Genomic DNA, 15,450 nt, shown 5'->3' with positions numbered 1-15,450 from the left:
TGAAATTCTGAAATGTTGTGATCTAATAATAGGGTGAAAAGAGTGTAAAACTACTCAGGAATTAATAATTGTATTATTGTTATTAGATTATGAACTATCAATTGGATCGTTATCATAATATGAAATTCATTATATTTGTGAGATTTGTTTTCATTTCAAAATGAAAACAACATTGGCTGTGTAAATTCTCATTACTTTTTTTTGTAACTGAAATCAAATAGAAAAGATAGCATATTCTATGGTATAGCTCGTTTATGCTCCAAATTTTAAGCCAATTACAATTATTGTTTTTAAATAACCAATTATACATGGATCGAAATTATTTTATGGACTATTATATTTCATCGAAAATTTTATTTCCAGAATGAAATCTGAGGTGGAACGATTAGAAGTGCAATACAAAGAGAGTATAAACCAACAACAGACTCGTTATGGCCTTGAAATCAATAGTTTACGTGATCAACTACATGAAGCTGAATCAAGACGTGACATGTTGGAGAGAGAGGCAAGTCATTGATTTTTTTGTAGAATAATTATATTGTAATGTAGAATATATTTTGTAGATATACTCTCCATAATTATTGTAGAAAATTACTTGATTGATCATCTTTATATTGAGCTTCAATTATTTTCTGTCTGAATTTCTCAGTGACTGTAAATAGTAGCCCAGTATATATTTTTTAGTTAGTATAATTTATTGTTTGTTCTTGTGATAAAACAGACAAAGTTTTTGAATGCATGATGTTATCTACTAATTTATTATCGTGCATTGGAAAGTCGCTACCATGATGTAACATTATCCTCCTCTGATTATGCTCTTCCCCTCGTGCTTGTCAGTGATTTTAAGCAGTTGCGCTTCCCAATTCCTTAGCGTTTAGTGAGTTGAAGCCATGCTTATTAATAGTTGAAGATTAGGTCAGTAGTTGCTTAGCAATTTTCATCGCTGATTCTTTATTAAGGATCAAGTGAATAATAATAGTCACGTGAATCTTATTATATTAAAGCTGCAAAAAAAATTACAAAAAATTCTCAGCCAATACGGCTGATTGTATCGGAATACAACGTAGAAGCATAAGCTTCGACGGCAAATGAAATTCGATAGTTTTGAAAAATTGATAATTCTCAATTATATTAATATTGATAGGTGTGAAATTTTGTTCTTTTGTCTAGATTTTGTTTTGCAAATTTCTCGATGGTATTTCAGACTCGATCCAACTACACTGCTATCAACATAACGGATTGTTTTCTTTTTTGGATAACAACAAAACCAACTACATTTTGATAATTTTTTCATGGATAATCGTAATATCATTTTTACTAAGAGCTAGGAATTTGAATATTAGAGAATGGTTGTTTGAAATGGTCAAATTGTCGATATGCTTCTAGGTTCAGTTATCTAAAGAAAAATTCGATGCTAGTCGTTTAGAAAGCTTAACAGACAACGAGGAGACCATTGCTGAGTTGACAAGGTGCCATGATAGGGAAAAAATTATTCTCCTTGAAGAGAATAAAAAACTCATGTTGGATCTTGATATGGTATGTTATTACTCAATTCATTGAAATAAATTTAATAATATTCTAACAATTTCAAGATGAACAGGAAAAATAACATGATCAATATGTTAGGAAAAACATTTGATGCTTTGAAAGAAAATTATGAATATCAACTTATGGAATCTGGATCCCTGTATACTGTGTATAGTGAGAAAATTGATTTATTTCAACAAACATCGTTCTATTTTCAATAGATTGTTTTTTTCCAGTTGCATAACTTTTTAGAAATACTATTCAAGAATGTCCATCGTGTAAATTTCCAGTAGAATTTTAACCCGAGTCGAATAATTAATTAGGAGTATTGCAATACATTTTATCCCAGAATGATGGATGATACATAGTGTATATAATAAAAGATCCATTTTTTATTTTGCATGAAGAATGATTACTGATGGCTAGCTATTTATTTATTTCATGAAGCAATATTAAGTTTATGATGTTTATACTTGATAAGCTTTGCATATCGGACTGTTTACCGTAGAATAGATTAGTTAGAATCTTGATACTATACTAAGGAATTCACTTATAAACCTAATAAACTTTTACCTACACTTTCAATTCCTAATAATATATCATTTGATTTTACAGCTTAGTGAGAGGGTCAATCAACTTCAGTCTGAACGTAGACAACTAGAAGAGGACTTTGAAGAGTTGAGAAGTAAGAAGGAAGCAATAGCTCAGTGGGAAGCTCAGATCACTGAAATCATTCAATGGTACGTTGAATTCAACTTGATATTCTTAGTGCCGGTTGCACAAAAGCTGGTTAAATTTCACGTGAACCAATCAGAGAAGCCGTCTTTTCAAAAAGGCCTTCTCTGATTGGTTCTCATGAAATTAATCACGATTAAAATTTAACCGACTTGTGCAACCGGGCCTAAGTTTTCACTTTTCAGATGAAGTAAATTGAAAGTTTAGAGAAAGCTGGATGAACAGACAGCAACTTTCGAAACTTTATTGGGGCGTAAATCTTATGGCTGGAGCAACAACAAATAAGAACGTGGTGTCAGAAAACAAAAATAAAAGCTAAATGATCGTGTGAATCATTGTAAAATAGAGTCATTACTGGTTTACTGAATAGCCATCTTTAAAAAAGCAATCTATTTTTTATAAATATTTGAAAATTAGTTTTCATTAACATGAAGAATCTGAGTTAATATGTGAACCAATATTTTGTGTTGACAGGGTTAGTGACGAAAAAGATGCCAGAGGCTATCTGCAGGCCCTCGCTACGAAGATGACTGAAGAATTGGAATTTTTGAAGCATGCTGGTGTTGCAAATGCCAACAATACTGTAAGTATTACAACATACTGGATTTTTAGTTGAGAAAAAATAAAAATTTTACAGCTCCTATATGATTGTAAAAATAATTTTCTATTCTGAGCTGTATTTTTTATGTGTTCACTCTATCAAAAAATAATGTTTAACATGTCAAGATGTCAAGGCTATATCGTTACTAAAAATTTCTTCAGACCACACACACACCCAGCAATTCGGTTCATGCCACTTTTCTCAATTTTACACAAAGAATATAGTGACTCATTTGTTAATTGTTTTGAATTTTTTACATATTAGAATTATTATTATGTAAAAACATGATCTCGTTATTGAAAAGGAACGATTATTCTAAAAGAAAATATGTGGGAGGAACACTCTCCAAAGCTCTCACTATAGTGAGGTCCACGTTATAATGGCAGTGTACGATTGACAATACTGTTGCTGTCCTTTTCTATCATACAACAAAACAGATAGCGCTATCTCTCTCTAGCTTTGCAATGTTGTCACTTTGCCAGAATATTTAATTTTTACTTTTGACAGTGACTGTACAAAAGTTTTACTTTTGACAGTGACTGTACAAAAGTAACTCAGCCGCCATTTTTTCTTCATTCTATCAAAATACTTTGGTACACAAGTCGTATAATTTATGTATTTTTGAAACAATGAAATAATTTTTAGACATTACCGTATGAGAAACACAAATAATTAAAATACCTGAAATGACATTTTAAAAGTTGATAACTAACTATCCTAGACTTCATCCATGCTTCAGTTAGCCTACACGTTTAGGTTAGACCTACTCGTACCGGTTTGAATAATATTGAAAGGTTTTTTTTAAATTATTTCCATTGAAATTACTTATTTTGAAAAGGATTTCTATTTTTCTATAATTTTTAAAAGTAATTGGAATAGAATACCTATCAAATAACTTAATTTCTGTTGTTTTGAAATTCAAATTGGTGTATCACAGCTTTTTAAATTAGCCGCCATTTCAGGTTTGTATAAAAATAAAAATCTGATCTTAGTTATGGAAGCAAATTTTTGAATCAAATTATGAAAAAAAATATTTTCTTGATTAAATCGACATCAAATTGATTATTTTATCAAGGAAATTATAATTATTATTAGATCAAATTTAATGGGATGAATTGAGTAACAGCTGTGTACAATCAGTGGCAAAATTGAGAGACTTGGCAACGTTTTACTCCTATCTTTCTTCACTGCCATTATCACGTGGACCTCACTATAGTATAGAATATACCGTATCACACGTAAGGGTATGATAGTAAGTACCATTCGAGTTATTTCTTTCAAATTATACACAACTAGTCAAGTAGCCCTATCAAAATACTCTCTCACTAGTCATATGCTTGCTGGTGTGCTGATATGTCCAAATTAATGAAATATGTATAATTCCACGTTATTCGCTTAGTTTTTGAACATATTTTATGTTATGTTCAAGGATAAGAACTGGAGAAATAGGAGAAGCCAAAAATTAGAAAAAATGGAACTATTAAACCTTCAGAGCAGTCTTCAGTCAGAGATTCAAGCAAAAACTGCCATCAGCGAAGAACTAAGTCAAACGCGCAGTGAACTGATAGCTGCACAAAAGTAAGTTCTCGGACGATTATGTATTATTTATGTATGTAATATAGTGGATTGAACCTCTACTTGAGTGTATTTTCTCATCTGGAAAAGTTAGCTCTTTTCGAGTGGTAATTATGATTACCACTAATATAATACATACCACTAATGTATTTCACACTCATGGATGAATATTCAAATAGCTGCCAATAGCTACATCTTAGCTACTATGCTTTAATAGCCTACATTTTTAAAAATAAAGAATGCTTTATCATTTTAATAAATAATCATAGATTGACAAATTATTCCTTTTTGTTAAAAAAATTGAAATAAATATTTTTTAATTGGAAGCTCAATTAATTCATATTTAATGTGAATAATCAATTTTCAAATGTTACAGAGAACTACGTGATTTCCGCCAAAGATATGATAGTATAACGCATGAACTGAAACGCAAAGAAATGCAAATTAAAGAGTTACAAACTAGATTGGAATCAGGAGAAGGATGTAAGTATACCCAATATTCATATTTAAGAACTCTATATTCACTATTTTATGATAGAACATTTCACGCATACTCGAATATTTTAAACTTCTTTGCAAGAGTCAACTCAAAATAATCTTTTCGCAGATGATGTTTTGAAGTATTTAAGTCTCTTGTTCTGTATCTGTTGTAGTTTATCATTTTAGAGGTTTAGCATATATATATATAACTTGAAAGGTATTCCAAAAAGCGTTACATTCATTCACATAAAATGCGCAATTGGTTTGAATTCAGATTTTACTTTTTAATTAAGGCATAGGTTGAATAGAGTGGCTAATCTTCAGAATAAAGGTCATTTTGTAGATTATTCCCAATGAGATATTTGTAGATGGTGAATTATGTGGATATTTGAATGGTCAATTTGTAGATTATTAATAACGCCCTCGCTAAGAATTTTGCATTTTATAATTTATTGATTTTAAACGACTGGTGTTGTTGGGTATATTATATTGTGTTTTAAGAGATATATTTCTTTATTGAATCGAATTAGTATGTGGCTAAAAATAAACTGCGACTAGGAACATTTTTTTTAAATGTCGAGCTTTTCTTGGCGGTGAAAGTTTCTCATCTACGTCCTGAACTGGAACCAAACCTTTTTTTCAAACAGCCCTTTTCAGAATCATCCTGATAAGAGAGCGCTTTGATTCCATCCATTGTTAGTTTTCAAAATTCCCTTTACTGACTATAAAAAATGTCTATTATAAAATAAAAACACTTCACTTGAATGGGCTACTTTTTTACAAATTAATAAAAACAATAGCAAAACAATTTTCAAGTTTGAAAATGACTTAAGTTATGGTCGAAACTAGTCGTTGTAATATTCTAAATAATAAAGGGCACTACAAGTTTTCATATTGTTTCTATTATAAAATGTATACTTAAAATACAGTATCTGTCTGTAAGTTAGACAGTTCTTTCTCTAAAACTTACCAAAATCTCTGAATCTTGATTGTTCCAAATTTTTAGACTTACCGGTACGAAAATCTTCAAACCTTGTTGGTTTGATTTTTTTATAAAAAATTATGTGAATGGTATTAGCGACGATTGAAATCTCATATGAAGAAGGCTCCTCTACACTTTCCCAATTCACATTTTTTGTCTAGTTTATTAAAATTTTAAAAAATGAAGGTGATTATTCTTGAAACACTGTGATAGTGTCAGTTATAATGTACCATCTACATTATAAAATTTCAACTGAAAATAAGATTTCCTTCATGTCATATTCTTATTGAAATTTTGAATATTTTCTGTGCTTAAAACTTGTCATACTTGTTAGACATCTTACACAATCACTTTGTAGTTGTATGAACTGATTAACACAGTCCACTTATTCAGCTTGCATGAGAGGATTCGAAGCAGAACAGGCTAAAGGTATAAGTGAGTACTTGAATAAATGCTTGATAAGTTGATCCCCCTCCACCTCTACGTTAATTATTGATTTAAAAATTAATCATTCGTTTTCAACTATTGTATGTAAATAGATGTCGTCCTTTGTATAAGATTCAATGAAGTGTATTTCTCACTCTCTGGAATCATGTTATGTCTTAGTTAATTATTGCACTACTTGATTTCAAATGTTAATAGAGCACCACTAGTTTTATTGTCTTTTTAGATTTTTAATTCAAATTATTCATGCATTGTCTAAAATCGATTACAGTTTTGGTGGCATAATCTTAATGTACATCAGTCTGGAGAAAGTAAAACATTCTATCAGTTTCTTGCTCTATATTTAAGTAATAAAATCTCCTAAACTCAATAAATACATTTCGTTTCAGAGTTCAGGCTGAACCCTTGTTATTATTCATTTCTCAATCCGAATTTAGGGAATTGACGTTGATAATGATGTATGTTGAAAACTAGTATACCCGTGATTTTTATTACAACTGATGAAATGATGTAATATTTATAATGATATTGTAAAATCCAAGGGGTTTGCAGGAAAAGATTGAGGAAGTTAGTTTCTTAAATATTTGTTGGTTTAGAAATTAATAAAAGTATTGAAAGTTTCTCATTGCAATCAATAGTAGATTATAATTTCGCATTCATTCATTTAAATGTGCTTGAATGGTGAGCAAGAGCTCGGGAGCTAAATATTTTATAATTTTATAGTAAGAAAAACTAGTTTTAGTTGTAATCATATAACTACATTCGAATAGGATCAGATCGTCTGTCTTATTATAATGTTCATATTATAGGATATTTATATTATTAGTTCTCATTTCCAAAGCTTTTCAATAGTCTTTTTCAATGAATAAAAGTAATAATTTTAATCCTAATGTCACGAAGTTTCAATATATCTCACACCACCGTTTCTTGAATATGATTTCGTAAAGCACTCGTTTATCTCTAGTATTACATAAACACTTGAAACTCACATATTTCTTGTGCATGACGTTATCTTAACGTGTTTGTTGGAATGCTGCAACTAAAATCCTGTCTTCTGTTTAACATGCTTGTTTGCATCGCATATCTGCTTGACTTATACAAATAAATATCTTTATAATTCGAGTTGCATTCAGTGAATCGTCTTGTGATGTGAAAGTCATTGTATATTCAGGTAATTTTTGAGAATTACTTCTAGTGCATGACGATAAAAAGTCTGGTCATCATCGTGTCTTGATAAAAACAAATTCTGGATTCGCTCATTGAAAGTTGGTCATATTAAAACTAGACAGTAAACATTTATTTCATTTAATGTAATTTCTAATACTTATCGGTCTCAGAATTTCATTTAGCTAAAGTTTTTTGGTACACATTAGCCTTAGTAATGGATTGTTCAATTAATTCTTCAATACTGTAGTTTGATAAATCTAAACATCGAATATAATGGGCGTTATTTTACAAATAAGTTTACGACCCCATTGATAAATTCATTAATTTTAGATTAGAAAGCTTTTCAAGCAATATGAACTTCAAAGCCTTATGACGTGATTATAACTATATAACTATGCCGCTTTTGAGTTTGCTATTTTCGTCATCCAATATACTAAAAAAACATATTGAATGAGCAGTTAACCGCTAATGATCATTGGATTTTTGTAGAGAAAATATTGTTTTGCGCTAATTGAGTTCAATAACCAATACATCAAAAATTTCCCGCTACTTATCTAACAAGTCCGAACCAAGCAAACGATTACTCTAGAACCTAATTGGGGATAGCACTGATTTTCTTACCCAGATTTATACTTTTCTACGGAGTCTTGTAGAAGTCAGACCGTTCGATTAGAAAGCTCTGGAGGGGGTACAGTAGAAGTGGAAGATTCACGCTAAGCCTTCAAAGATATGTGAGGCGCCATAGCATTGCTCCAAGCATTGCAAAATGGCAGTTTGAAGGATTTGTTTAGAGAAATTTCCATCCAAGTTTAAATTTTTGCAAAATATTATTCAAAATTTTGACTCCAAAGTTGTTTAATTCTGGATGATTAAATAAATAAAATGTTAATTCTTTATTATTTAATGAAACAATGTAGTTTGACTGCTCCATCCTGTACGATTAGTAAAATTCATGCCTTGTTGATTTGCCTAATGATGGCGTGAACGTAATAATTCCTTGTCTAGCTCTGATTGGAATAGTATATGCATTCAAATATCTTTTTATGATGCATTGTTTTTCGGATAATTTTTGTATAAAAATACATCCATATATGGCATTATAAATAATATTGTTGTCCACTCCTGAGGCTAGAGTGAACATTAATCGTTATGGATGAGTGTCATGCTATCTCAAATGTGGAAAAAGCTAGTATTACCTCTCATGGAATTTAAACAGTAGATAATTTTAATTTGGAAGATCAACAGAATAGCCGATATATTCTAGTCTGATATGGTAAATTCTGATATAATTTTGTAAATTAAATGCATAGAGATTTAATGCTACAATCTAACAGTCGCTTCGCAGGTTTTAGGCATTGGTATATCTGAAGCAAGTCCTGAATGGCGAATACAATGGACATACCCGGTATGAATACAAATATTTCTGTATTTTTCGTACAATAAATAATCAAACCTTAACATAACGTTTCTTCTTTTGAATCAATTGAAGAAATCAAGTTAATGAATTGATTAAATACGAAAGTAATGAGCAAAATTTGTTCACTGATTGCTGTATTTTGGTACTCATGAAATTAACCTTGAAGAAAGGTTTCTTTCATGTCTGTCAGGCGTTTGTTTGAAAATCATTGAGGAAATGCTATATGCTACCAATGTTGTATACGCTTCAATTTTCATTAATGAACCACACTAAACGCCATTGGACGTAGTCAAGGAATACTCCTTGTCGCATTTGTAAGATTTCAATGACCACCCGAGATTTGGTCCTGCTAATCTCGTGCCTGATCTCTTCATCGAAGACGATCTAATTAAATTTACCGGTTATTTGCATTATTATCATTAAAAACTTAATTGAAAATATCTCTCACTTAGGCTTTTGAGTCACATTATAGCTTTCAAAAACTTTTTACACGTTCTACTATAGTTATAGTTCTATACACGTTCTATTATAGTCGTTTCACTAGGGTTTCTGTAGGTTTTAGATATTAGATATCAGAACCGGGTCTAGATATTAGACCCGTGCTTGATATAAAAGTAAAGCTGCTGTACTACTTATTCCATATAATCTTTATGCAACAGTGGCTACACTTGCTCATTGCTTTCATTAGGAACTAATAACATTTTTTTCTTCTGTAAAATGATTAAACTTTTAAACTAAATTGATGAATACACTAACTTATTTGTATGAATCATGCTATAATATGAAATATGAGGATTTTTTTAATACGCTTTTTACAAACGTATTTTATACTTATTCATTGTCTATAGATTGAATTTGCCAAAACTCTGAAAATTGTTGAAAAAAAAAACAAGCGTATTTTCAAACTTGTTAATATTACGACTAGTTTCATGGATGAGACTAAACTTGAATTTGTAACAGAAATCATTTGAACAAACCTGGATACTCAAATGTAATAGTAATCATTCTATATATGTCGTATAATATTGAAATGATGCTATCATTTTTCATAGCCCTAGAAATATTTTACCCAATCTCTTCTATAATGTTTAATGTTATCAAGTTTTATTTATAGCTGAAAAGCATATATACATACCAGTAATACTGTTACCAATTTGAATAAACATACTAATTACTGTAATATTCTGTCAAAGACTGATGGAAAATATACATCTTTTAATTATAATGGATCAGCAATTTTTTATTTTTTTTTTGTTTATTGTTTCTTTGATTGGAACTTATTGACTCAATTGATTTTTTTCTTTTCAGCTTGCTCTATTCACTTCAGAAAGTTATTTTCTATTTCAAATAGAATACATAAAATGTTATTTGACAAGCAAGGAATCCTTTAGATCTGCAAGAAGTATTCAACTTCAATGATGTGATACATTACATATAAACTAGCTAGTATTTAGCTAAGCCGTTTACGTAAGAATGAATAGATCGTGCTTGAGATTACTATTTTATCTTTTCCATCAAATCCAGTCTCTTGAAACACTTTCAGTAAAGTATGCAAATTCTTTTTCAAAAAATTGTGAATCTAGCACTCAACTCATTGATTTCCACAACCTGTGAGAAGGGTTCTATGATATCAATAAGCAAATTTGATAAACTTGACTTTTGTAAATCAATAAATTGATATTCTCGACAGCAAATTGTTTTGTAACGAACAATGTAGAAAACTATACTTTCAAATTTGCGATTTTTATATTAATTGACACTGGATCTACTTGAAATTCCGACTTTTACAACGATAGATTAGCAAACATATTATAATGTGTCAGTTTGATTACAGAAATATTAGAGAACATATTTTTCTTGTAAAAGGTTTAAATTCTGACAGATTTGGTAGGTGGTCTTTTCTAGTCATTGTAATAACTTTAACTTCAGTTAGTTAAAATACTTATTATTTCAAGTGAATTTAAAAAGGATATTTCTATTTAATTTGATATTTTATTTTTTTATGTAAGATTTCTAAAAGATTATTTTCGATTTATTTTATTTAAGTTCCTAATATAATTATACATGATATTCATTCTATTGTAACTTCCTAGACACCTATTTGCTAATAGTTTGTTTTAATACAGAACTAGAGTCCTTTTTAATTTATGATGTTCATGAGGCTAATTTTAATTTTTGATTTTGAATATTATTTTCCTACCGAACTTGGAGTGAATATTGATAAAATCTGTAATTGAGAATACAGTACTTAGTTTTAACTATAGTCATGTTTTGAAACATTTTTGTTTATTTCTTAATAACACATTGTTTCTTTACTATCAAATTATTGCCTGTCTTGCCACTCTAGTCGTACAAATTTGGCGTCAGTGGCTTCGCATGTAAAATTTTGCATGTTCAATTAAATTCTTTTTTATAAACTTGATTTTTACTATCATTTTGCACATTAACCATTCTGCTACTCCTGTACCTTTGTCCAGTATACTTTCCTTGCATGTTACCTCACTATTGCTTCATGATTGCACGTCACTTTCTTATAATCATTATTTATTGACAAGCGCGATCAGTGAGTATCCGCTCGGTGAAATTATGAAATTATATTCAGGTTTTTTTAACCAGTCCACAAAATTGTGACGAAACCCTGTCGAATGCCAAGTTATTTTATATAAATTTTAAACTTGACAACATTCATATCGAGAAAAGATATGGCAACATCTAATTATCGAGAATAGGTATGACAATGATATTTTTGCTAAGGCTACGCTGTACAGAAATTTCATTACTATCCAAGTGTTAGAGTAGAAGAAATAATGTTGTCATGAGTTTGCATTTCCAGCTTGACGTTTCTACTTTATTGCTGAAATGTCATAACACCCCGACAATATCATAAGTCTGTACTGAAAGCTAAAATTGTTGTAAGCCTATTAATTACTCAGTTAGCTCACTGTCTTATTAGTGAACAATATTATTTAAACTTCAATATTCATTATCCAGCTTTTAATTTACCTTCAATTCCAAACAATAATATTGCCTGTATATGGAACTAGCAACATAGCTAAACGTTTTTTTGGGTGCAAATTTCGAACAGAAATTCTATATTTGGATTGTTTTTATGTGATAAATTACAATTTGAAGCAATTTTGGATATTTGCAATAGTGAAAATAATTTTGAAAATGTTTTTTTTGTGTGAAAATTGAAAATTGAGTTTCAACCTTCTTTTAACCTCAAAATTGTTCCAGTAATCAGTTTTTTACTTAAATATGTGTAACGCTAGTTCTCCTCCATGGTGCACTTTGGGTAACTCTAAATGGACTAGTATATAATGGCGGTCAGACAAACTTTTGTTCTCCTGATCAAAATAACTACACAACATCTTGAAGAAATTGAAAAAATATAGTGTATATGTAGACATTTGAGACTCATGAGCTGTATATGTGTATCTGCCATACGCTAAATAAATAATATATGGAACTTGAATTTACATTATTATTACTATTGAAATGGTGGTACTGGAGCATGAATTTACTTGAAGAGCAATAAAACACTTTCGCCTTTGATTGTACTGTATTCGTATGGAATGTAGTGAATACAAATACTGTAAGGTATGATAGATATTAATATGTAAGTACCTATGTGATGGGTCATTTACTCATGATAGATGTAATTCAAATTTACTCTATTTTATTCGAATAATTGAGAAAACTTCCTATTCATACTCAATGTATCCTATATAATCTCGCTTTTACTATGAAATTCATGGTAAACTTGAAGACACACTTCATTACATCCAGTTAAACTGATAGCACAGTATACACACCATTTATATAGAATTGAACCATCAGTTACATTTTATGCGAAAATTTTCTATTGTAGATGAAGAGAAAAGTAAAAATTTCTTGATTGTATTGGGTATATACCATAATTTAATTTATTTATAAATAAGTCAATTTGATTTCAAGTCAATTGAGAAACTATGAATACTGTTCTCCTAAAAATCTGTAAAAACACAGACAGATCATCAAGAACTTGATCGGACATTTAGAGTTGATCAGCATCTTTTTATTTATTTGAAAATAAAACACTTATCGCCGTGAAAATCAAGTTCTTGACTGCGTCTAAACTGAGAAAATGTTTGACCAACATGCTTGTAAAGTGACTCAAGAGAAAAACTTTCTAAAAGATGAGACAAGAATGTTTGTTCTCATAGCGACAACAGGTAAACAGTTTGTCTAAACTGTTTCAACAAACTTGTTTTTCAAACTTTTCTCAGTGTGGATGTAGCTGAAGAGATAAATTGACTTCATATAGTTAATTGTCAATAACTTTGTTAACTAGAAGTTTGTAATGCTGAAAAAAATCCAGAAATTGCTTCTGTATCATAAGACACACTGATTGAGAACTTTGAGAATAATTCTCAATGAACATCAACCGTATCTTTCGAATGCTATTTTTAAAAACTTAGCACGTTTCTAAAACTTAGCTGTGTACATTTTGATTCTCATTATCAGTTTTAAACCAAGTTATGATTTTGGTTTTTGCCTATTCTAGGCTACTGTCGTCTTTTCCAAGTTCGCAACTTGAAAGTTCTTAGAAAATAATGGTTATACTTTCTTCAATAGATTAAAATTTTTAATTTTTTTACATTTCCTCGTCATCTTTATTTTACCATGTTGGGTTCAAGTATCTTATTGAAGGGTTTTTGAAATAAAACATTTTGTTAACCAGTTCCAAGATAAAATCCAACTTTCCAAGATGACTTTTTTATATGTTGCAACAGTAAATATTCATGTCTCTTGAAGAACAAACAGCTAGGCTAGAACACACATTTTTATTTTATATTATTTGATTATTTAATTTTTCTTGGTAGGCTAGAACACACCTTTTGATTTTTTATTAATCAACTGCCTCATTTATTAGTAAAGAGAATGTAATTTTAAATGAATTAGAAAAAAATTGATAAAAATCGCAAAACTAGATACTTGGAATAACTGAAGTTAATAATCAACATTTTCAATTCATAAGAGAATGATAATTTTGTGGATGAATCATTTTACATGCATGAATATTCATAGTTGGATAGTTTTTTTTATTGAAAACATGGTTGCATATACTGTAGTCTGTTGTACAGTTTTCCTTCATTGCAACTGTCATGTTCTGAATTAGATAAAGGAAAATATACTGCTCCCTGGGTAATCATAATTTGACATGTGACTGCTACATTTACGAGTAAATTAAAAAGTTGAATCCTTAATTGGTAAAACCTCTCTAGTCTAGAGAATTGAGGCATTATTGAGATTTGCAATATTTTTATTGTATTCTCTAGATGTCAAGATTATCACTATTTTTAAATATATAATTTTGAAATTATTGATTTAATTTTATAATTATACGTTTGATAATTATGTCCTCCTCATGAAAACATCGAAATATGTTGATTGGTTCTTCAACCAGAGTTCAGAGAAGACTTTTTATACACTTCTTACCTACAACTATTTTGTAAACCAACTTCCATGAATCTTTTTTTATAATCATAATAATGTAGCATATTTTTGAGAAGTTTCTCCATCGAGAGATATTTTTATTTCCTACATTTTTCTTGTATTGATAAGGAATTTACTCAATTCTTACATCAAGAATAGAATGTATGTTTTTACTGAAAATGTTTTGCCTTATTTTTATGAATAATCTTACTATGAATAAGTTACAATATTTTATCCGATCGTTTAATGCTAGAGAACTAGGAGAAACATCCATTTACATTTATAACCAATATTTATCCAGAGAACGAAGAATTGAATATTTCCATTGAAGCAGTGACTTAAAAATGAATTTCTCTGATAATACTGACAGTGATTTTAAAATAGTTATAACCAACGTTATAAACTTGATAAGTGTGAAAAGATATGGAATTGCACTGGCTGTAATTTTTTATTGTTTGTGATAACATTGAGGTTCGTTTGAAGGCAGGACAGATGAATAGTTGTGAAAAGTAATTCATTACATTTTGAGATATGATGGGCTATAAATTTTTATCTGAAATGCTTTTAAACTAAAATTATTGTCTTTGAGTATGGAATAAAAGATTAGTACAGTATTGTATTAGAGAAAAATGACTAACACCCATTTCGTAGCTGTTTTTTGCTTGGATCAACGGAGTATGGTCATCTATATACTCATTGCAATATTAATTTACTCCTAAATGTTGGACTCTATTAAATTAACTATGGATAAGATTTTAATAACTTGATTAGAAGTTAGTAAAGCGAAGCTGTTTCTTCGTAGACAAGATGCCGTTGTTTATTGGAGTGACAAGTTGTGTTTGGGGCTTGCTACTGCTGATAATTCGATTATATTTCTGACTCAAGCTCACCGTTCAAGACTTTGTCACCTCGGGTAAAGTAATGGATCTGAATCTTTGTTTGGCGTTTTTTGTTTTTCTATCACCAATTCAATGTGACTGCAACACATTAATTCCTAACAGTCAATGTGTTGTTTTCTTAACATTTTGAACGATAATAATTTCT

The 15,450-nt window shown here is 29.7% G+C and overlaps 1 protein-coding gene across 1 annotated transcript in view; it reads left to right on the top strand.

Annotated features, from left to right (window-relative positions):
- Positions 1 to 15,450, top strand: part of LOC111064389 (serine/threonine-protein kinase Genghis Khan) — a 65,257-nt gene that overhangs the window by 28,064 nt on the left and 21,743 nt on the right. Inside the window, exons 16-22 of the mRNA XM_039422739.1 lie at positions 364 to 505; positions 1,387 to 1,536; positions 2,143 to 2,267; positions 2,737 to 2,845; positions 4,293 to 4,441; positions 4,815 to 4,921; positions 6,294 to 6,335. Of these exons, the coding sequence (XP_039278673.1) occupies positions 364 to 505; positions 1,387 to 1,536; positions 2,143 to 2,267; positions 2,737 to 2,845; positions 4,293 to 4,441; positions 4,815 to 4,921; positions 6,294 to 6,335 (824 nt within the window). The remainder of the gene's footprint in view (positions 1 to 363; positions 506 to 1,386; positions 1,537 to 2,142; positions 2,268 to 2,736; positions 2,846 to 4,292; positions 4,442 to 4,814; positions 4,922 to 6,293; positions 6,336 to 15,450) is intronic.

Source organism: Nilaparvata lugens, chromosome 3 (genome assembly GCF_014356525.2).
Source record: "Nilaparvata lugens isolate BPH chromosome 3, ASM1435652v1, whole genome shotgun sequence".
NCBI lineage: Eukaryota > Metazoa > Arthropoda > Insecta > Hemiptera > Delphacidae > Nilaparvata > Nilaparvata lugens.
The sequence above is the reverse complement of the archived record's forward strand: the minus strand, read 5'-3'. Positions and strand labels throughout refer to the sequence as shown.